The sequence below is a fragment of the Plectropomus leopardus genome, chromosome 20 (genome assembly GCF_026936395.1).
Source record: "Plectropomus leopardus strain MGB_pleo_1.0 chromosome 20, ASM2693639v1, whole genome shotgun sequence".
NCBI classification, from domain to species: domain Eukaryota; kingdom Metazoa; phylum Chordata; class Actinopteri; order Perciformes; family Serranidae; genus Plectropomus; species Plectropomus leopardus.
Window position 1 is genome coordinate 24,857,009 of NC_142195.1, and position 23,881 is coordinate 24,880,889.

At 38.7% G+C, this 23,881-nt stretch overlaps 1 protein-coding gene across 4 annotated transcripts in view; it reads right to left on the reverse strand.

Moving 5' to 3' along the window:
- cacna1bb (calcium voltage-gated channel subunit alpha1 Bb) overlaps window positions 1-23,881 on the reverse strand; it is a 188,101-nt gene that overhangs the window by 150,666 nt on the left and 13,554 nt on the right. For all 4 annotated transcript variants that reach the window (XM_088071056.1, XM_088071055.1, XM_088071058.1 and 1 more), the window contains exon 5: window positions 22,288-22,427. In XM_088071056.1, the coding sequence (XP_087927182.1) occupies window positions 22,288-22,427 (140 nt within the window). The remainder of the gene's footprint in view (window positions 1-22,287; window positions 22,428-23,881) is intronic.

Below are 23,881 nucleotides of genomic sequence, written 5' to 3' on the forward strand. Positions count from 1 at the left end.
GAATATGATTTGAAAACTGGGGTGCAAAATAAACAGCATAAGAACCCTAGTTTCCATTTCTGTGATGTTAGCATGTAGTTTCATGTAGCAGTGTAATCTATATAATGTAAAATCACGCCATAGTGTGCCTGGAGCAGATGGCCATGTAACGAAATCTATCATGAGCTTGTAGCATAGTAGAAACTGTTGGAAGATATTCAGAATGGTAGACACAGGTTTTCTAATTTTTTACATATGTTTACCACATTATTTGAAACTTTGGGACCCTTTTAATAACCATCCATTATTGTAATATTATATAACAGAAAATAAGAAATAGCATCTATCTTTAAGTATCAACAGAGTAAAGTACCAATCATGCAGAATGGCCCACTTTTTTGCCTGAGAAAATGTACCTTCCACAAGTGTTTCTTGATAACTACGCTGCTTCATACAAAAATAGCACAGTGCATGCTTTGAACATACATCTTTATATAGCCATCTCTATGTACACAATCAGTAGTATAGTGAAGATTGACTGCATGGATGTGAAGGCTTTTTTAGGAAAAATGAGTCTGTACTAAATCACACATCCTTTTTACGTTTGTTCCGGTCTAAGCTATATCTGGCAAACCAGTCAGAGCCATCTCCAGATCATTAGTGACCATTCTCCTCTCTCTATCTACTGCTGATCACTGCCATAAGTGAAAATGATGCAAGACTCTATTTGATTCATCCCTTCAGCTCCTCTCACACTGTGTCTGGATGTCTCCCTCTCCGTCTCTCTCATTACTGCCTTCCCCCCTCTCCCATCTGCCTCTTTACAGCCTTATCTAATGTAGCATGGATACACAGCAGTAAATCACTTGCGGTGGCTAAAAGGCACCCTAATCTCCCAAATCTCAAATGTTACTCCTAAATATCCACATTCACACTGTGAGAGGCAGATATTGTGGTGAAGCAGTGGGAAGGCGAGGCAGTGGAGATACATATTGATTAAAAGGCGCACACAGTGTGGTCAGCAGTACGGTGTGGGGGCTTCTTTGTCTTCCAGGAAACACTGCTTTAAAAACAACACATTACTCAGGAGGTAAATAAAACATAATATTCACATTCGTTGGCATGGAGATAAGGTAAATGGATCTCAATCATCACACGCCCACAGCGGTCTGTCTGTCTCACTCACTTTTTTGAAGGTGCTTTGTTCAAAGCCTCATCTATCCCAATAATACAATCCTGATGTCACACTGGCCTCTTGTGTGTAGAAATACTCATCTTTCTTTCATTTTATCTAAGATCTAATGGTAAGCACACAGAGAAATAGTTTAATGTTGTTCATAATATAAAGAACGGTTTGCCTAGTTTAGGATATTTAAAAATATTTGTAGGTGCCTTCATCCTCCTTATCCCCGTGCACAAGGAGGCGTGCATCTACTCATGAACGAGAAGCAACACACTGTCATCTCAGTGGCCCTACACGTCAAAATATGACACACAAGTCACTTCTCCTGCATCAGCTTTGGGCATTTTAGGAGGGCGTGTCAATCTATGCTCATTACATTCATTTAATCTTTTCAAAGTTAACTCCTAGAGTTTTTTCTCAGTAAATGCATACAGTATTTTTCATAAGTAAAAATACTACATAGGTAAAAAAACTTGCTTTTTGGTTTACATCCTTAGGTTTAGGCAACATAACAGACCTTGTTGTGGGCAGTTTTATGTGGGAACTATTTTCACTCTGGCGAACTACAGCCACCAACCGTATCACAGTGCAGAAGGAAGTGTGCATCTACTCATGGACAGGATGCTTGTGCTTGTGACAGTATGAGATGTAACATAGCAGTAGATATACAATTCCTTCAGAGCAGTGACAAAACGTAACTGGGTCATAATATCTGGAAAGAGCCATTGTCTTCGAGTTTTTCACGTGGATTTTTTTTTTGGGCGGTTTAAGCACCACAAACAGAGTATCATCGAGCTCCATTACATTCTTGAGAAGCCATGATACGATCAATATTTCAAACACTCAGCAACTTACATCAAAACAATCTATAATATTAAGGAGCACTACAGGTAGGAGGAAAAATGTGTCCCTTTAATACTTGTATTGCTACTCTTTTTGGGGATGCTTGTTGATGGTACTATTCAGGTCGAATGCATTTTGGAATCACATATCCATCCCACCAATTCTCACAGTCTTTGGGTCCATTGGGATTCTTTTTATTTTACAATCAATCATGTACATCAGGTTTGGGAAGGATTTCCAAGTCCTGAACTGGACAAAATAGTCCTCCAGTCCAGCCTTGAGGGTGAAAGACCTTGACTGAACATCCTGAAGGACAATAATCTCGCTTGTCTTTGCAGGGGGAGGTTGAGACACTTCCTTTTCCATTTACACTCCAGTATTAGTGGGGCTCTCCAGAGATTGGCTGGGAGTCACACAACACACAGCTCACCTGCTTCTCTCGGGACTTCCAGTCTCAGCGCACAACAGCAAAGACTCTCGACTAGTTTTCTTCTCCTATTCAACAGTCTATCTTTGGAAAAGGGGCAGTGCAGGTCAGGAATGGTGGGGATTGGGATGGAAAGGTGTCAAGTTGGAAATATAACAGCAATCTTGGGTTATTTTATGTGCCACTGCGTTGGCTCTTCTATTTTTTGTGTCACCTATAGAATAAGTTTATTTGTTCTGCTAGCAACAGGCTGTATCCAATCACATATGTGCAAGAATTAACCATTTTGTTATCTTGATGTGTTCTGACCAGGTGTGGTCAAAGCCATAAGAGAACACTTTAAATCTGGTAACTGAATTTTTATGTGGTGCCATCATCAGTTTAAAGCATCCCTCTGACCAATACTTCATTCTATGATGAGGTTTTATCAGTTTATCATTTATTATTTTGCTTGGCTGCCAAACTTAAAACATCATGATGTACAGATATGGAATGATAAAGTACACGTTATCAAGGGCTCAATATGTTTATTGAATTTTAAAAGGAAATTATCATTACATTTAATTAATGATGTTGAATTATTTCTGGATTTCTTGCATTTTTTAATTCTAAAATGTCTGGCAATGTGAATGCCATTACTTGCCAAGTTGGTCTATGCCTTTTTTCCCCACATTTTTAAAAGAAATCAAGCCAATTTGCCCAAGGACGGAAGATTTAAACACTTGTGACAGGCATCTAAACCTAGCACAAGAAAACTAATGTCAGTCCAGGTTTCAAAGGGAAAATGAACCTTTCCACTGTAATACTGCCAGGTCAGAATATCAACTTTGTACACAAGATATTAGAATCTAAAGCAGATTGTCACTCAACTTGCTATACTCAAATAAACAAAAATGACCAGCCTCTTCTACGATATCACTCTCTGAACAAATTGGACATTTTATAGCATTTATTTTTCTTTTAAAAACAAGGTGAAAAACACAACGAGTAGGAAATGTCCCAAAAATTCTAAGAAATTAGTAAATTAAGAAAATATATTTTTCAATGAAAAAATACTAATTAAAAATGTCCAGAACACTATGTTTATAATCATCATAATTATATATTTACAATAATGTTTTTTTTATTTTTATTTTAAGCATATTTTTTCTTAGTCATTTCCTTGTTTGCGTGTCTTTTATTTTCCTTTTATTTTAAAATTTATTTCATTTTCTTGCTAATTTTTGGGCAATTTCTTCAATTTGCATTATGCCTTCTTCCCATGTTTTTGAAAGAAATCTAGCAAATTTGCTGAGGTTTCAAAGGGTTATAGTGATTCAGAGTCTCAGATGTACATGTTATCCAAACAGCCAGCCTTGGTGAGGAGCACTGTGTTTTCATGGTTCTAGATTTGTGAGGCCTTGAACTGTGAAGGACAAACAAGGTCCGGGACCTGATCGATCCATAACACCGCCACTCTCAGGGTGTTAACAGGCTCGTTCAGTCGCCCACACTGCTGAGTAGACATTTACCCCGAAGGCGCGCCCGATTATATAGACCAATAAAGAGAAAGACATGCTCATCCAGCAGATTACTCAAGAGATATCACTGATTCCCCACTCCCACCAGCCCTAACCAGGTCTCTTCGTCTCTCCCGAGTCAATATTGACTAATTGTAAATTGGTCAATTGTCAAATAACCACCTGTGTTGTCGATAGGGCTCGGCTGCAGTGCCACAAGGTTGTGTTTTGTTAAAAAGATACAAGCTTTCCTTGTTTGCTCAATTTGCTAGGATAAGAGATGGGATAATTATGGTGTTACAGAACATCGAATTAGCAGCAGGAAAACATTAGCACTCAAACTGCAATAATGGCTGTGCAAAGCTGAAAACGCCCACTGAATTAATGAGTCTGAGGAAGACATACTTGAGAAGATAATTTACACCGGTACCATCTGAAACAATGTCTCTGCCTGTTAATGGGAACAGTGTTTGGAGGTTAGATTTTAATTATTTCAACAAATAAAAGTGATAAAGCAGGGAAAAAAAGGTAACACCAAGCAAATTGGGCGAACTACAATTTGTGGGTGAGTTAATAAACACACCCACCAACGAAGCCAAAGGAAAATGAATATTCACACACACACCAATCATCCCCAGAGTCATCTATGTGGTCCCTGAAGTATGGATAACAAGGATTCTTCAGAGGAAGCACAGGCTGGTCATCATATCAATAGACTCCACTGCTATGATCGATAGCTCAAGAGCATAACAAGCCAACAGAGAAAGAGGGAGCAGAGGGCACAAGGCTCTCTCTTGGGCTTGTCAGCAGTGAGGTTTGGTAACTTTGTGCCTGTACAAACTTCAGACCTACACTAATCTACACCTATACTTGATCATTTTACGGTTTGCTGATATTGAACTATGATGCACTTTGGGATGGGAAAATATACAACTGTATTGCGAATTGCAATTCAAAGACTCACAATAAGGTGATCAGGGTGAATTTCCATTATCGGGATGATTGTGAATATTGTATCCTGCAGCACCTAAAAAAACAGCTGCATACACATCAACCTCAAAAACGCATAAGATATTTAAGAGGCTTTCTCTGAAATATTTTTACCTCTTTCCAGTTTTTATGTAAAGAGAGGCAAACAATGTCCTGACTCCAGCTCCGAACTTTATGCAAAGACATGAGACTGATAACGATAATCTCATCTCACTCTTGGAAAGTCAGCAAATAAGCCTATTTCCTGTAATGCTGCACTATTCTTTTAATTAAGGGTAGTGGCAAAAGCATGAGCATATGTCCATAACACAGTGTATACAATCAGAATAATTCAGGGATTTGAGCGCTATAATGTAACTTTTTTTTTTTTTTTTAATTATTCAAATTTTGCGTCTTTTTCAATAAAAAGTACTAAGGTGCTTTACAAAAGACAAAATATATAAAAAATAAATAAATACAAGCACAATGATGTCCAAAGACAGTACAGACAGCAGAGACTTGAGACACAGAGCGTACAGTACATCCTGTTCCCTGCCTGGACAGTAGACCAGTTTTGCGCACAATAAGGCTGATGCTGTTGACAACTGTGCACTGAGTGTGTGGTAAGTCCACTTAGCTGTTAGATGGTTATACAAAGATGCAAGAAATGGAAAATGTAGAAAAGATGCACACTGAGGCAATAATGTAATTTCGTCAGCAAAGAATGAAGTACGGCAGGTTATGTACACTGTTTAATGTGGCAGCACTTTGATCTCAGCCTCTCTTATCCCCTTCATTTTCCCTCCTCTCTGTTGTGCCCTGCGCCTCTCTGTGTGTGACTCCGTCAGTTATTCCACGGTGAGAGAGCTTACATGGGAGCTGGAAGAGGGTGAACAAACAGAGCACCTCTCCACTGAGGCGAGACGGGGAGAAAGACGAGGTGGCGAGGAGGAGGTGGTGGCGGCGGGCGCTTCAGCAGTGGCTGCACCCTCCTGGTAGATCTAATGAGACGAAGGGGAAGAAAAACCGGAGGAGGAATGCTGTTTCTCTCACCGCACAGCGCAAACAAAACTCCCCACGCCCTCTGCTCGGCCCACAGCCGCAGGTAACGAGGAGGAGACGCTCTCTGTGCCAGAATGCGCTCCATTACGCAGATGTTTGGGAACAGGAGGGGACACCGCAAAAAGCCACTTTCCAGCCCTGCCTGGTGATATGGCCAAGAAGGAAACAAGGGGAGCCAATCTATCCATTACACCGGCAATATGAGCAAGTGGGGCCCACTTTGTGGTGCAGCTGCTGCCCTCGCAGGTGAACTCGCGGGGAACGAGGAGAGGGACGCCGACTGGCTGAGAGTGAGACTAGGTTAGATAATGCAATATTCACACTGTTTCAGTTTCACGGCATTTGGAGATGAAGTCCTCGGGGTCTACGCTGTAAAAGATACCAATAAAACTGCCAGAGAAGGGCAGAAATCATACGGTCAAAGAAAAGAGAGAAAAAGCTCTCTGGTTGCCCTCCCATAAGGACCTTTTTTGTGACTGCCAATAAGACAATGCAGTCCAGTAAAATGGAATATAACATTGGTTGATTCTACTTGCATTCAACTCTAGTCCATCTCTTGTAATGCTCTTTAGTTTAGTTAACTTCTGAATGACTAAAACTGATTAAAAATACTGCTGCCAGAGTGGTGTTACAATACTCGAATGGTCTTGGTCTTGAAATCACTTTTAAATGTTTCAGACAAAAAAAGACTCAAGACTGGTCAAACCACAACTGCGGGGATATAACTGAATTTCCTGTGAAGGGTTTATTTATTGCATCATTACTGTTACTGGTAGTTCTGCTTCAAGTGCAACCAATAACTTCACTCATTTCTATTTTGAAACTTTTGTTATCATTAACAGCTCTCACCCATGATTGCCTCCATCGCATTCATTCCAAAAAGTAAATGCAGGAGAGAAGAGAAAAAGCTACAGTTGTCTGGGAGATGTCAGTCAATTCTTTGATTTCAAAATTTGGCTACTGAAACCACAAAAACTTAATCTGCAAAGCAGCATCCAAAAGAAAACACAGAGCAGTATATACATTCTGCAGTGCCAAGCTGACTGAGACAACTGGGACCAAGTCGAACTTTTATAGGCATCTTTCATATTATTTTGTGAAGTGCCTTGGGTTTGCATGTTTGAAATTTTATCAGAAGTGTATCATGCAGTGTGGCAGTTGCACTGGTCTGGTCTTGGTCATGACTTGGTCTAAGTTTAGGTCGCCAACAGCGGACTACAACACTGCGCCAGAGTCAAATTGTGTCCTTTCTTAGATCTCCATGTTGGTGGTTGCTTAAGAACTACAGTCTTTTATTTGCAGTTTTGGTTTTCATGGTCTGAACTGCTAAAATATCTCGACAACTTGAAATTTATGTTATTAATTTAATTCATTTATTTAACTGTCAGGACATGACATGGATGCAGCATGTGTGTTTCTGTTTAATGGTCTTTCTTTTGATGAAACAAAGTGTATCTCAGAAATATTAGATGTTTTTTTAAGGTTACCTTTTGAAGGGACAGTTCACCCAAAAATGAAAATTCAGTCATTATCTGCTCACCCTCATGCCGGTGGACAGTCAGGTGAAGTTTTGTAGTCCACAAAATACTCAGAGGTTCACAGGGGTGACCAGGATTCAAATGTTAAAAAAAAACAAAAACATAATAAAACCACAATTGTTTGAAAGATGAGTGCAACGCCTTTTCCTGTGAACCTTCCCCAGTGTTTTATGGACTTTAAAACTACACTTTATTGTCCATTGCAGGATGATGAAAATAGGTCTTTGATTTGGCTAACAAGTAAATAAAAAAAGTAATAAAACATACCATAAAAAACAAGATGTAGGCAGTATCTGAAAATGCCTAATTAGTTGCAGTACAAGACTGGAAAAACAGAGGCAAACACTTGTTACTAATGTGAGAGAGAGAACAGGTCAAGCAGGATCACTCATCACAATGAAAAAGTGACGTAAACACTCACTTTACAATGCTGACATTTAAAGATAAATGATTTACGGTTGTAGTTTCCCGGTAAATAATTCATTTTTCCTTCCTGAACCTGAGAATTCTGGTTGTAAAAACATGGCAGCTTCTCCGGTGAGTGATGCTGCATTTAAGAAATATTCGAGATATTAAAAGTAAGCTGAGTGTCGTTCTGTGTCACAAGTGCCAGTCATGTAAACATCCGGCGGGCTGACTTTTGATTCTCGCTTCTTTGAGAACCGATGCGTTCAACGTGATAAACGCTGACATTCTCTTCAGTGCTGCTGACCGCAGGCTCGAGGATTCAAAGGTCTTGGTTATTTACCGTGGGCTGCGTGAGCCTCACTGACCAGAGTCCAGGTTGAAAGCTGACCCTTTGCTTCTCGGACTGGCACAAACCACGAGGACATTCAAAGCTCAGTATGGTTTGGCTTCTTGCCAAATTATTATACATTTATGACCAACCAGATGTTTGGTGTCCAAGAAAGACGTTTCCACAGGTCTACCAGGATCCGAGGACCCAACCCAGAACCTGTACAGGTTTGGGTCCACATTTTATTATTGTAATTGAGTCCTATTCTATTATCACAAGTCTTGGGTTTGTTTAACATTAGCCACTCTTATTAATTATTATTATTATTAACATTATTATCATTTCTACAATTATTATTATTATTATTATTATTATTATTATTATTATTATTATTATTATTATTATTGTTGTTATTATTATTATGTTTCTTTCACAAATTTGTGTTGAACCAAACAGAAAAACTGGATACATCTCCTTGAGTATTTTTTATTGTACATTCAACGAATCAAAGATGAATTAAAGAAAGATGAAATCATATTAAAAAAGAATAATTTTGCAGCTCTATAGATGCATCTCCTTGTCATCTGGCTCACTGCGGATCATTATAGGATTTTTAAAAAATAGATATTCCATGGCTGTCACTCTTTTTTTAATCTCTTTTCTACAAAATGCAGCTGGATTACCTGTAAAATGACTGCTGTTTGCCAGGGAACAACACATTGTTTGTAATTAGCTCTGGACTGAATCATGTGTGAAGAGGGAAACCTGCCAGTCTGCCACATCAGCTGCGGTGTAGTGCACTTCCTCTGCCTACAGGAAATGACAAGCATCACTTTTAGACACGCTCCACTGGAACCTTGGCCGCCGAGCCAACAGAGACACAAAGAACGTGTGTATGAGTGTTTGTGTGAATATATGAGTGTCTGTTTGTGTGAAAGAGAAAAAAACGAGCCATTACAGGCATTTTTCATGCGCCTAGGTACCTATGAGTGCTTCACTTACAGGTGTGTGCGTGCACATCAATTAGTCAAAAACATCAGTGATTAATGTGCGCTATAGTGTTTCTCTGTGTCTTTGCCAAGCTTCCACTCGGCCAAATGAAGTCACGTTATTCTTCGAAAGCTTCTATATCATGAGCCTCCCGACCAGAGGCTGTCTCACACAACTGGAGCAGATAATGCAAAAAGTCACCGTCTCGCCAAGAACCTGCCAAATATTGTTTATGTCATGATGATAATTGGTTGAGCCACTGCATGTGAAGCCATCTAGCTAGCAGCCATTTCAGTCACCGGACATAAATAGGCACGGTGGCAAAGGGACAGACGCAAGCTGGATTTGTTACATCCGCGGTGTTATACTGAGTCACCTTGGCTCACTGTTTTCATGAATATTCATGATCTGGGGCTTGCCTCCTGGTTGGCGTGAGCTGTGATTAGTCAGTTTGTCAAGTCAGTCGTCATGTCCAAACATTCTGATGCTAATGTGACAAGTGTCACTTCCATATGAAAATATAGGCTAGAAATGACAGTGAGTCCTGGTACGCTGACTTGGATTTCTAGTTATCGTGCAAAGTGGGGTCGCTCGCCTCTCTGCTGGCCAGACAGGCAGTTTTAATCAGATGGAGGGATGCTGCTCTGCCCGTTCATACCCAGTATCTGAGGGACATAATGTTCTGCCTTAATCTTGAAAAATACACTACTAAATATGTGACTCGGATATGACACTGGTGACACATGACAATATATAAAAACATGTTAGTTAACAGAATTAAAATAAAAGCTAGACATAAGAAAAAATGAAAACTAACTGAAATGATAGGAAAAAAGGAAATGTTTTTAATTTTAGTCTTTGTCGATTTGGTCAAATGTACCAACACAAGCATGGTGAGGCATTGGTGCATACGTTCCGAACTTCTTAAATCTTGCCCCTGACAAATACCTCCTGCATATGTATGTAAAAATAACCAGTATCAAAACGTATAAAAACTACAACAAAAAATTTGCAAACAATCAAAACTACACTGAAATGAGCAAACCCACTGTGGAAACTAACTGAAACTAAATCAAAAACTAAAAACAAATTAAGAAAAAACTCATGAAAAACACTCTGAACAATAATAACTCTGCGCCTATCAGCACTGATAATGGCCAATTGATGTCCTGATAACAGCCTAATCTGCTGCTGCTGAATATGAAGTCTATGAAGTTTACAAACAGTGATAGGAGACTGTTTATGTGTTTTGATTTCGTTTATTTTTTCATTCTTTTAAAACTATCTGTGCTGTGACTATACCCTTAATATATATACAGTAGATAGTATATATTCTTTTCTTTATGCTACTGTCATTTTAAATGTCTGACGCTGGAAAGTTTTACTTTCACTCCGTAGTTAAAGTACATGGACGGGGTTCGAAAAGTTGATTGACAACCATTTATACCATTGATCAAGCAAAAAAGTTATTCTAAGGTTCTCTGATTTGCTGTTTTTCTCTCTTTTTAACTTGAATTTGTGAATAAATAAGCAATTTAGTGAAGTCATACAGAGCTCTGGGATACTGTGCAATAACAAAACCCAATAAATGATAACAGTTTAGTAAATAATGGAAATAACTGATGGTTGCAGCTCTATTTGATGTTGTATTCCTGACCACATCAATGTGTGGGCGTGAGCGGGAAGCAAAGAAGCTGACTGGACTCCCACCTGCTGCTCAGAGCTGCTGCGCGGCCGCCGACAGACAGAGCAGAGCTGGTATCAGTCTGCTACAATGTGGACGACATGGCATCAGCATCAGCAGCACTCAGCCGGCCTCACAGAGCACACAGTGTTCGCTGACTGAGGGGAACGCTATCTGGCCAGAAGACGTGAAGCAGAACAGCATGTGCCAAGAACACGACCACCCCACACACACACACACACACACACACACACACACACACACACACACACACACACACACACACATATATATATACACAAACCACTGACCGCATCTGTCAGATGTGCTGCAGATATTGAGAAAAGGATCAATAACATCAGGGAGAGGAAAGCTCTGTGATCAAGGTGTGAAAACAACCGTCTTGACTGGTTGATCTGGTTACTAAAGGAAAAGAGCAGGAGGAGTAAGATAATAACCATCTGACAAATTTAAGCTGTTTGTCTGTCATTTTTTACTAAAACAGGCAAAATCCTCCTGCTCCAAATTTGACCCCCACTCAAAACTGATATACTGAAAAAAGGTATGTAGGCAAGAAAAGGTATGTCAGCATCACTATTAACACCAACAGAAATGATGCCAAAACTAATAAAATTATACGTTATTAGATAACCTGGTGCTGGGTCCAACAAATTTCTCTCACTCTTTTTTTTATTAGCGAAGACCAATGTAAGACATGTTTAGGTCATCATTTTGCAAAGAAGCATTCTCCTTTGTCTTGTTCTGTGCCGTCTGTAACTGGTGACATAAAACAGCTGCATGTAAACTCAGATTAAGATCCAGATGTTTCCTGACTGACTGGACACGGCCGAGTGATTTTGACGTTCCAGCGTGTGGATACACTTCAAGAGAGCAAACGAAAAAGATGCAGAATTCAATATCGAACATCTATCCACTAAAAAAGTAATGTAAACATCACAGAGCACTGAGAAGTAAGAGTAAGAGTCTACAGCCATGACTGCGGCTCTGTGAAGCTGCACTATTTCTTAATACTTGATGATACCATGATAATTAGGCACTGTGTAGCTTTGACCTTCATGCTAACCTGGCATGCTAACATGTTCACATGTTCTTACATTATGTAAGCACCATCTTATTTTGGCATCTTAGCATGCTAATCTTTAAACAAAGTACAACTGGAAGTAATGGGAATTTTAGTTTGCAGGTATTTTATCATAAACCAAGATACTGAACAAATTAAATTTTCAATACAATGATAGCATTAAATAAATGGTCAGTAATTGCAACTTAAACTGAGAATGAAATGAATGTCTGCAAATGAAAATATAATATCTGATTTTGCGTTATTAACATTTTTTAGCATGTTGGTCAAAGGTCAGGTGCAGTAATGTGCAACACATACAGTGACAGACACAAATTCGGTCCATATCAAGCACAGCTGTAACTTCAGCAAGGCCGAGACTGTCAGAGCGACCTGATGATCAGACAGCAGCATTTTGGCAGACCTTCAAAGGGAGCATTTATTCATGCCGCCGGCTGCGGGCATAAGCTAAAGTGACCCAACCTCTGTAGTCTCTGCGACTACACTTTGAGGCCTCCCATTGTGGTCGCCCCGTCGCCTGAGAGGCACATGAAAGGAAATCACAACTTTGAAGTCGACACAAGCGCCGACTCTCGCCCCGACCACTTACGGCTCGTAAATCAAACATACGGATAAATAAATAAAAACAACTGGCCTGGCTTTTGTTTCCCTGGAGATGACAGTGGGATTATTGTTCTCTGTGACTTCACCCGGGAGCCTCAGATTGCGGTTGCCATAGCGTTTGCACAGGCAGTAAAAGGCCATTTGAGGCTTTGGTCAATAACAGCAATCAAAGGCCAGGAGGCAGAGGAGGTTAAAAGGACTGAGCCGTTCAGATGTTACTGACAAACATTAACAACAAAACACATTTATATACATATTTAATGTACATATTGCATTACTATCAATATGTTTAGTTTAGTTTTTCAAACAGACGCTGTATATAACGGACGCTGTATAAAAGCTGCATTTGTCTTCTTCCACATATTCTACCTGAATGACAGAGTCTCTACATGTTCTCATCTGTGAAAGCATGTATTTAAGTGCATAAATGGCCTTACTGATGCTCAAGCACTAACACACATCTCCCAATGCATACAGAGTCACGACATATACACACAATATGCACACAGTGTGTTTTACCCTTAAAAGCCTTAAGACATTTGAAATATTGACACCCTGTCCACCTCCAAGTCCCATAAGAAAACACACCTTTTCAAGCTGGTATATTCGGTCTGATGTTACGGTGACACACACATCTCGATTTGCACTAGCTTTGATTAATTATAATGATTTTATACTTTTTTGTCAAGATATGATATAAATTTATTATTGTATGATAATGATTGTTTGCTTTTCTGATCTTTGGATACATAACTGTTTGTTTTTTTTTGTTTTATTATTATTATTATTGTTATTGTTATTATTATTATTATTATTATTTCACATAGGGGGCAACTGATAATTAGTAGTTAATAAGAATGATAACAGATATTTGGAACCAATATGTATATACAATAAAAATTCAAATCTTTCTGTCAATAGTTAGAATTTGAAATATAAAAAAATCCAATATCAGACTTTGTTTAAATGCCTTCAGCAGATGTTTAATCAGAACTATAATGTTCAACATCACATACAGCAAGTTCCCAGCAACTTTTTTTGCCTCATCATATTACATCAATACTGGGGGCTCTCCCTTGAAGATGCAAAATGGTTCAGTCCAACCCTGCACAAGGATTGGTCTCCAAACACATAAATAAATAATGCATAACATTAAGTATTAATAGCATTCACAGGGGCAAGTTATATTAAAATCTATTCCCTGTATGATTGTTGTTATGAATGTTGAAATTGGCTTTAGAGACCGATTATGTTTTTTTGTACCAGGCTGTAAACAGGTTCATTTCTGCTAAAGTTGGGCATTTTAATACAAGGGTCTATGGGGACTGACTCAGTTTTGGGGACGGCCTCAAGCCGCCATTAGAGGAACTCCAGTTTTTTGGAACTTTGCGTTGACTCCATTTTTCAGCCGCTTGGTTTCAGCCCAACCTTTTTCCAACTCCACCTTTTCTCTCCGACTCATAAGCTTTCTGTTTTTGTTGTCTCCAACTCCAAACTCAGATACCCAAGTGAAATATTTTTTGAGCTTCTCCAAAGCCACAGAAGTTATTAAAAACTGCCAATCCCCGCTGATAACTCCCCATGGTCATGGTAAAAAGTATTGTCTATCACTTCCTTGGCTTGCTGAATAATGGAGACATTTCAAAATGTAAGAAGCTGCTTTTCTACACTTTAAATTTCGTTTTAAATGTCTCAAAGTAATATGCACTGCAGCCTAGTATGAAGGGTTTTAAGGGCCAAAAGTAAATATAAAAATGCATATGTAATTATGTAATTAAATGCTCAAATAAATTCATAAATATATAATTTAAATGAATATATAAATGTTAAATGTATTTGTGTATTTATTTATTCATTCACATTTGTTTATTTATTTAGCTATTAATTTATTCAACAATTGCAGGCTTTGACCCGCCCGCTAACATTGATAGATGAAGTTGACAGATATATTTACTTCACTGCATCAAGTTACACTATAAATTAAAGTTTGTATATATATATATATATATATATATATATATATATATATATATATATATATATATATATATAAAAATAAAATAAATGAATAAAATTATAAATTGATAAATAATATAAATAGGGGTGTGTATAAATGTGTGAATAAATAAATAAATTTTAAAAATTATGTAATCTGAACTCATTCTGCCAGCTTCTAGATTTAAAACTCTCTTGACTGAAATGAGAACAAATGTGAGCGTCACTTAATCCCTTTCTTCTCAGATCTTTTTTTCTTTTTTCCCAGCCACTGAGTCATGTTTCCCCAGTTTCTGTGAGCTCGACGCTTCATACTTGCTAATGCTCCAGAAGAGAGAGCACTTTTCAGAGCAGAGCAGGCTCCTCAGCCAGTCTCTTTATGTCACAGATGCTGTTGTGCTCAGCGTGCGATTGGACGTGTCTGGCTCTTCATCAGGGCGCAGTGTTCCCTGGGCCGGCCCGCTCTGTGTTCTATTGATTAGGCCTTTCGCAACCCGAGCAGATTTATTCTCTTATTAGGGGGCTCCTAACGTCTGATCAGGACAGATTAAAGGTCTGCCTCTGCCTCCAGCTACACTATCATTTAGATCCTTTCATTAGGATTGGAAGGCTGTATCGACATAATTATCTTGAGGACTGGAATTAAACAACAGGCAGAGAGCTAATTCTGATTCTCAGCAAACTGGAAAAAGAGTATATGTTATTAACTTACTTAATAAGAGATGATTAATAGAGCAGAACTTTAATTTCAAACAAAGCTGCGGTGTTTATTTCCGCACTCACATCTTCTAACAGTGTGTCCTAAATTAGATTTCTGACCAGTAAGATCGATAAAAAACCCTCGCCAGTCACTTTTGATTGATTACCCTGCATTTATAAAAAAAAAAAAAAATTCAATCATTCATGCATTGATCAGAAACATCTAGCTGTCGTCATGCTTACATTCATCTGTGGGTTTCTCGCCAGTTATTTATTTAAGGATTTTACAGGATGTAACTGCAAAATTTCATGATTAATTACTGTAAAAATGATACAGTGATACTGATACAAAGATGCTGTGATTATTTCCAGAGTTAAGCAGGATATAACTGTAATATTTCACAATATGGCACTGCAAAAATAATAATAAAGGTTATGAAGTGATATAAATACACTGCAAAATTAATTATACATTTACAATAAATTACTGGTTACTAGTTAAACTACAATCAGAGTAAGTTACTGTATCATTTTTGCAGTAGTTTAGTCCCTGGAAATAATCACATCATCTTTGTATCTATATCACTATATCATTTGTGCAGTAATTTATTGTGAAATATTATAGTTAAATACTGTAAAATCATAGAAATAATCACAGCATCTTCAAATTTGTATTACTGTATCATTTTTCAGCATTTTTTTGTATAATATTACAGTTACATCCTGTAAAACCACAGCATCTTTGTCACTGTCAATTATTTCACAGGATGTAACTGTAATTTTTCATAATAAATGATTGTCAAAATGATACACTTTGTTACTGTGAAAGTGATAACAGTAATAAAAATAAAAAACTTGTAGCCAGTAATTTGTTGTAAACATACTGTCAAACATTTTACAGTGTATTGTTGAAAATATTTTGGCTTAGTTATCATTTCATCTTACACCGCACTTAACCCTAATTATGATCACTAATTCTCGCCTGCGGGCTGCTCGCTCCCTCTGTGGACTACACAGGGCAAAGCAGACGCCGATTTTAACACCCAGGTGTGCACTAAAGTTTAATCCTCTTAACTTCACTAAGGGAGGCTGAAAATCTCAAGACATGCTTAAATGTCTCCTCCGTCTTTCATCAATCGCCATCGTTTCTCCAAGGGTCAGATTTTGCTGCAACCCGTGAGCCAAACCACATCCAGAGGTGAATTGATTGATTTCAAATTGATGTGTAACACCTTCTGCCCCCCCGTGAATCCCGCAGGAGCATGTAGAGCACAAAGCAAACAGAGCGTCACACACTAACTCACAGAAACCCCCGATCACGCAGAGGCACATTATCAGCTGTCGTTGCTTGGCAACCAAATGGAGGCACACGTACACAACATAATGGTTAATTTGTATCCAGCTGTGTCAGCAATGAGTAGCCAAAACTAAGGAGCCATTTCTCTAGCTTTAGTTTTTGAGGAGACGAAGAACTGATTTTTGATACAAGACACCAAGCAAACAATAAAATATGGCCTTTAAATTCATTTTCTGCTCATTTAACTCTTTCACTGTCACACTAAGGCATGCCTTTGCAAAAACAAATTATTCAACATAATAGACTGTAGAATATGTTAACAAAATGCACCAATTTATGAAGAAGAAAATACTAGTATAATGCAAAAAACTGCAAAAGTCAATGTAATATAAATAAAATAAATAAATAAACAAAATTGAATATATAGAAATAGAAATAAATCTAGTGAATAAAATTTGTTAAAATGAATGATAAAAAATAGTCAATGTAGAATTGGAGTATAATCAAAATATTAAAATGCAACGCACAAAAACATCTGTATAAAATCAAAATGGGTTTTTAGTAAAGTAATTCAACTGCAAAAAATGTTAACCATGCACTTATAACGCCTGTTAAATGGTTAAATACCTTGATTCAAAACATTCTTAAAATTAAAAAAAAACGGTTTTTAACCTTATAAAGTAACCAAAATGCGAAGCAACAGTGCTGTTTTGTAGCCGATGCACATGGCGTTTCGCGTGGCGCTGAAAGCAGCTGGTGCGTCTTTCTAGTCAAAGATGGAAGTTTGGGAATTCGAGTGTTTTTGCTCCGAGCAACGTGCCTCTGTGTGATCTCAGCCTTACATGTAGAGAACGCCTTCTTTCATCTCCTGCACATGAATTCTACCACTGTGTAGGTATTGCAGAGGGAACGTTAAATCCAATCACAGCTCCAAACAAAATCTTCCCACTTGTGTGGAAGAAAAAGAAGAAGAGGCATCTCTTAACTCCTCATGCTTTGGCTATGGGCTTGAAACAGAAGAAATGTTTTAATTTTGAACAGCAGCTTTCTGAGTGTTAGCTTAAAATGCATGACGTTTATTCTAAAATTCTAATGTTTGTAAAGGAATCTGAAAAAAATGTGAAAGCTTATCTCTATCTCTTCCCTCTTTTCTTTTGGATTTTACTGCTTTTCTTATCATGTCAAACATTTGTGGTCACCAGACTCTGCAATCTTTGTTCGGTTCCTCATTCAGTATTCACCGAAACAAGCATTATTTACAGGACAAACCCAATCTGGACCTCATGCCTCACTTCGCAGTACAATATCTCTCTGCTCATAACGTAACAATGCAAGAGGAACATTTTTCAGTTTCAAGTGAACATGGATCAAACATGGTATGAATGTATTTAAGGCTGTAAAGAGGGACACAGGGAAATTTTAAGTGCAGAGCATTCTACAAGGATATAAAGCCACGTATGAGGGATTTCTAGGAGGTGATAGTCCACAATTTCACAGAGGAATTGTGGATTCAAAACTTCTGGAGGATCTGCTCAACTTTTGGAGAGTAATGCGCTGCAATAACACCTCTTGTAGCGCCTGATGCATCATGCCCGAGAGAGCCAGTTCCTACCGACAAGCACATAGCTACAGCATCATGTGACCTATAAAAGTGAAAAAAAAGTGTTTCCATTGCAGTTTTGTTCAAATCACCTGAAATATCGTCTCATGCCAGCGTATAAACTTTTTTGTGATAAATAGCTTTTTTTCGAAATTGACACGTTTCCATCTGGCGTATCTGATATTTGCAATTTCAATTTACGCAATTTGAGGGTTAATGGAAACTGCATACTGTGATCTAAAATACACACCTCTGTGACCGCTATTGTGTTAATGAAATCAGTACACAGACAGAAAGACATTTTAAAAAAGCACTCAAAATCTCTCTGGTGGTGGTTCCTGCTACAAAAGGTGTCACAGGACCACATTTTGCCTTAATGACACACACTGGATTGTTTTGAAATGAGACTGAGCTATTTAGCCAGCAGCCAGCGCTCATAGAAAGCTCTGCAAGTGGATTAATTAACTACTTTTACTTACATATACTTTTATCTGAGTTCATATCTAATGCTTCATCCTGCAGTGGGAGTTACGAGTGAGTTTATCAATAATGATTATCACAGATGGAGCTTTCTAAGCTTCAGTGTGGCATCTTATATGATAGAGGCTCTAGAGGAAGTCACTGTGTACTTTTATCCTGCATTTATAAGGTAAACTAACATCCAAACCATAAAAAAATGAGTGGTGAATTAATCAAGTGATTCAGGTTTCCCTACAGTTTCAAAAAACACATTTCTAAAGACATTAGGGCAAAAACTAAGCAATCCATTCAGGATGTAACTTCAGGTGAAAAAGTGACGGTTGCAGTGCAATTCAGGTGCCAGTATGAGATTAATGACATTTTATATGCCTCAGTGTCTTTCTGATGGTATTAAATAGTTAAGAATGAATGGGTCCCATTTGGACCGAGCAAAGTGGTGGTATTATAGTTGAAGGGGCAATTTGGCACCCAAAAAAGGAGATAAATTATTGTCAAGCAGGACCTGACAAGCCAATCAACTTTTTACAATTGCCTGATAATGTCCAACCTCAATAAGTGTGCCAACGTGTGTGTTTTAAAATATTCCACCACACAGATGGTCATGTGATTCCTGTCTCTTTGAGGAAATAAGGAAAATTTTTAAAAAGACAGGAGTAGAAGACACATAAAATCAGCAATTAAAGGCATACAGAAGAAAGTAGAGGAGCTACAAGTTAGTTTGAACAACAAGTAAAACGCTCTTGAAACACTTGAAATGCTTTCTTTCCCGACTTTATGACTTTCAACAAACCTCTGATTCCCATCAACGGTTAAAATCAGAGCATCACACCACCACCCAGACAGAAGCTTCAGTGCTGCCCAAATTGAAATCCCAGCAGTAATCCAGCGGAACAATTGGCCTGACCGTTTGCTCTGTCATTGACTTTTCACGACTCCTTTCTCATAATAAGAAACACAGGCCATTACACGTCTCCGAAGCCCCAGAGTCTGACAGCCTCCCTGCCAGGCAGCCACTCTTGTCCGAGCTGCACTAAGAGCTGCTCAGGAGAAACTATAAAAGCATCTGTCACCGAACTCTGGGGTCCACTTAGCTAATAACTTACACTGCCAACATGGTCTTATTTCTGAAACACATTCATCAAATAAAAAAACTTTATATTTATTGTATGCTCCATTTGCCATGCGGACGCTCAGGTATTCTAAGGCTTTCTCTATGCCGTCAACTGACGAAATGTAACTACGGGTTGACCCAATGCAGTCTTCCTGTTTAATTTTGTTAACAATCCTAGATAAAGCCTGGGCGGTAAGGAAGATCGTGCCTTTGCGGTAGCTGCTCCAAAGTTTGGGAATAGCCCTTCGCTCTCAATTAAATGTTCGTCCCTCCACTGACACTATTAAAACTAATCTTAAGACATACATGCTTTCAATGGCCTTAAGTTGCTCAAAGCTGTTTTCAGTATTTTAGAATATTTTTACATACATAATTGATCTTACCAGTCTCATGTACACATAATATTGTTTGTCATTTCTATTACCATTTTGGTGTTGTTGTTATTGTGCATATTTAAATGTCCTCTAAATAAACTTGATTTGATTTGAAAAGCAATTCTTTCAGGGGAAGCAAAGCTTTTATTTACTTGTATTTTACAAAGAAGAAAGAGTATTTTTTTTAGGACAGTAAAGCCCCCAAAAAATGGCATCTCAAGTCTTGTGTGACTCATCTTGGCTTTACATGAGTAGAGGGAAGTCCACTAGCTGTTAGGCTAATTTATGCAGTGTAAAATGTCATAGGTTTATGCTAAAAATGTTAGCGTGCAGTATTTGAGAATGTGTCTAGTAGTTTATAAGACATTTCTTTTTTTTGTCTGAGAACCTTTTGAGCTACAAAAGAGCTAAATTTAGTAACATAACCTTTGTTAAATGTTGCTGCTGTTGTCAGATTCATAAGAGTAGAGGGAAAAGTCTGCCAGCTTTTAGGCTAATTTATGCAATTTAAAATGTCATAAGCTTAGGCTAATAACTTTAGCATGCATTATTTGTTGGGAAAACATGTCTAACAAAAGACAATAGTTTTTTCTGTGATCTAGGGATCTGTTAACTGTTAACTAACTAGTTGATTTTTAAGGGGAAAAAAAGACATTAAATAGGCCTTTCCTTTAAGTCCAGCACTCCATTGTCTCTGTGAGCCTTAGAGCTACATTTAAAAGAGCTATCTATTGAGAGGTGGCGAAATTTAAATGTTTTGTGATGTGGATGTCTTGCCTTTTACTCTATTTTACATTGGCTTTGCTGACAGCCAGTCACATTAACATGTGGAAACATGCCCACTGTCCAGCCCTCTGTCTTTTTACTGCATCCTCGGCGGCTCTGTACTCCAAAAGTCACTAAAAGTGGCTGGGTGACATAATGCGCTCATTTGCATACTGGAGTTGTCAGCACGCAATGATGAAAGGATTACAAATTGGCTGATTTCGATTTAACAGAAAAATTCCATAACCAAACATTTAAATGGCACAACAGCAAAGGCAGCGCACTTCCAATGCACAGAACACGAACGTCACCTTAACCATAGAAACTTACTACAGCGCAACTGCGAGTGTCAGCTCCTTTCCTCCTGCCTGTCACACACAGTACATGGAAAAAGAGGAGAGAGGGAGAGAGACCCTGCGCTGATGGTGAAACAGCCATGGACTGCGATTACTCTGAGCAGAATGCACGGTAGTAAGCCACAAATGAGTAAATCACTAAATTTGTCGCTTTGCTTTTTAAAAATAAAGTCGCCAAAGGGTTGCTGAATATAGTAGTATAGTATTTTATACATAATAATATATAACATTAGCTTGCCAGTAGCGACGCTCATTTGGCAATGAGCTGGTAACATTGTTCCTGTGAAGGTATTATTATAACCACTTACTGATTAACCGATGACATCACTACAGTGAACCTTGTGAGTTATAATGGAGACACATACTTTTTGTTCTTTTGATTAATGTTTTCGCTATTAAGCCATGTTTTATGTGTGTTGTAGGTGTGTGTTAATTAAATCAACTTTCCAGCACTTCTGAGAAACTGAACACAGTGGCATGGAGACCTCTACACAGCCTACACATAATTATAAATCAGCCTTTTGCTAAAAGTATGTGGACACCTGAACATGTTGATTGTTCTAAAAACATCAGTTATGTGCAGACCAGCCAAGTTTAACCATATCAAGTCTGAAAAAGTTTCTTCGGAGACCTGGCTTTATGCACAGCAGCACTGTCACATTTGAACAGGAAAGAGTCATCCCAAAATTGTTGCCACAAAGTTGGAAGCCGCAAAGCGTGTGAATAGCATGTACCAACAGAGTAGTCCAGCGACAGTGTTAAAACCAAAGACAGAAATTCGAAGGCCAAAGCAACAAATGCTCACTGTGACACTCTTTGCCCAAATTGCACAGGCTTGTGTTACTTGTTGAATAATACTAAATGCTTGCAGGCAGACGCTGTAACTGCATGTAGGTGATTTCACCACACTCCCTCACACAGATACACACAAAAGAAACCACTCTCTCACTGATGACTTCCATCTGCAGCTGACACCCAGCGGGCGAGGGACTCACCCGGTGAGGACGACCACGAAGTCCATTACATTCCAGCCGTTGCGGAGGTAGGAGCCTTTGTGAAACGCAAAGCCCAGGGCGATGATCTTAATGGCAGCCTCGAAACAGAATATTCCAATAAAGTAGGGCTCTGTGTCGTCCTACAGAAAGACAGAGAGGATCAGAGAGAGGATGAGAGTGACAGAGGAAGATCTTTTTGTTGGAGGTCAGAGAGTGGTTAATGAAGCGTTCAGTGAAAGAGAGGGGGTAAGTGAAGGAAGAAAAGAAAGAGGGAAAGATGGCTCCTTTCACTTCTTGCAGGAACATGAACAGAAGTGCAGGGAGCGGAGCCCTCTTCTTGGGATGAAAAGAGAGTAAATACAGTGAAAACAAATATTCACACACACAGCATGATCTTAAGGGCAACGGTGGAGCCTCAGGCCTGCTTATTTAACGAATTCAAAGATAAAATAAACTAATTAACTTCACTTGATGATAGCACATTTTTTGTAGGGGTTAAAGTTTAATTGTTTCCCATTATCACAACAGATAAAGTTGATACACGTGGGACTGGGACCTTGCAAAAGGGCGCAGAGGGGCTCTCTATGGGATAACCAAATGGGTACTTAAGCCAATCAGATGGGTGCTTGGACATTTGGGCCAACTAGTGGGGTCAAAGAAAGTGACCGCTGGGCCAAAAAGAGGGGTACTTGAGCTAACCAGAAGGGATATGAGGCAAAAGAACAGGAGTGCTTGGGCTTATTAACGGGACGTTTGGTGCAGAAAAATCAATTTACTAAAGTTTGTGATTTTTCTTTTTGTCAAAAATAAGACCATAACACAATTTATTTTCCCCTTTTCTCTGCAGTATGATGCTGCTGAAATAAAAGTCAAAAATATTGACTGATATGCAATTATTTTTGGAAATATGTCTCTAGAAGTGCAGGAATTAAGTTTAAGTTAAAGTTTACAAAATTGCAGTAAGTATCGAATCGGCTCTCAAGTATCATGATAGCATCAAATCGGGATTTGATTCTCATCCCATTACTACCACAAAGGCCCCTGCACCTCTCTTGTATGATATAAGGGCAAAATAAAGCATAGAAGTCTACAGGAACTTGGAGCAAACAGAAGGGCACGTGGAAGCCTTTTGCGCCAACCAGAAGAATATGGATTCTTACAGGCCATTTTGGCACCAGAGGGGAATTTTGGTCTCCTAGGTTAGAATTTGGGCCAATAATGAGGGCAAATATAAAGCATAAAAGTGGGAGTTGTAGTACCACCAGGGCCAATCAGTAGAACCCGTGGGACGACCAAAATGAGTACTTTGGCGTCTTCTTCGCCCAGTGGACATATTCTTTGACCTATAGGTATCCCACTGGTTGGTCCAAACAGCCAATTATCATTCCAAGGTTGTCAAATACAGATGCTTCGCCCCATGATACCGACACCAAAGGCACTCCTTGGCGTTTCCATGAGACCTATCGGACTTTGAGCTAACTCCAATGTAATTCCATCAACTGCAACTCAAGTAATAAAAAGAGAGAGAAAGTCTTCGTAGGGCACGAGGGATGGGAGATATTTGTGTGCCGTGTGAAACCAAAACTCACAACAT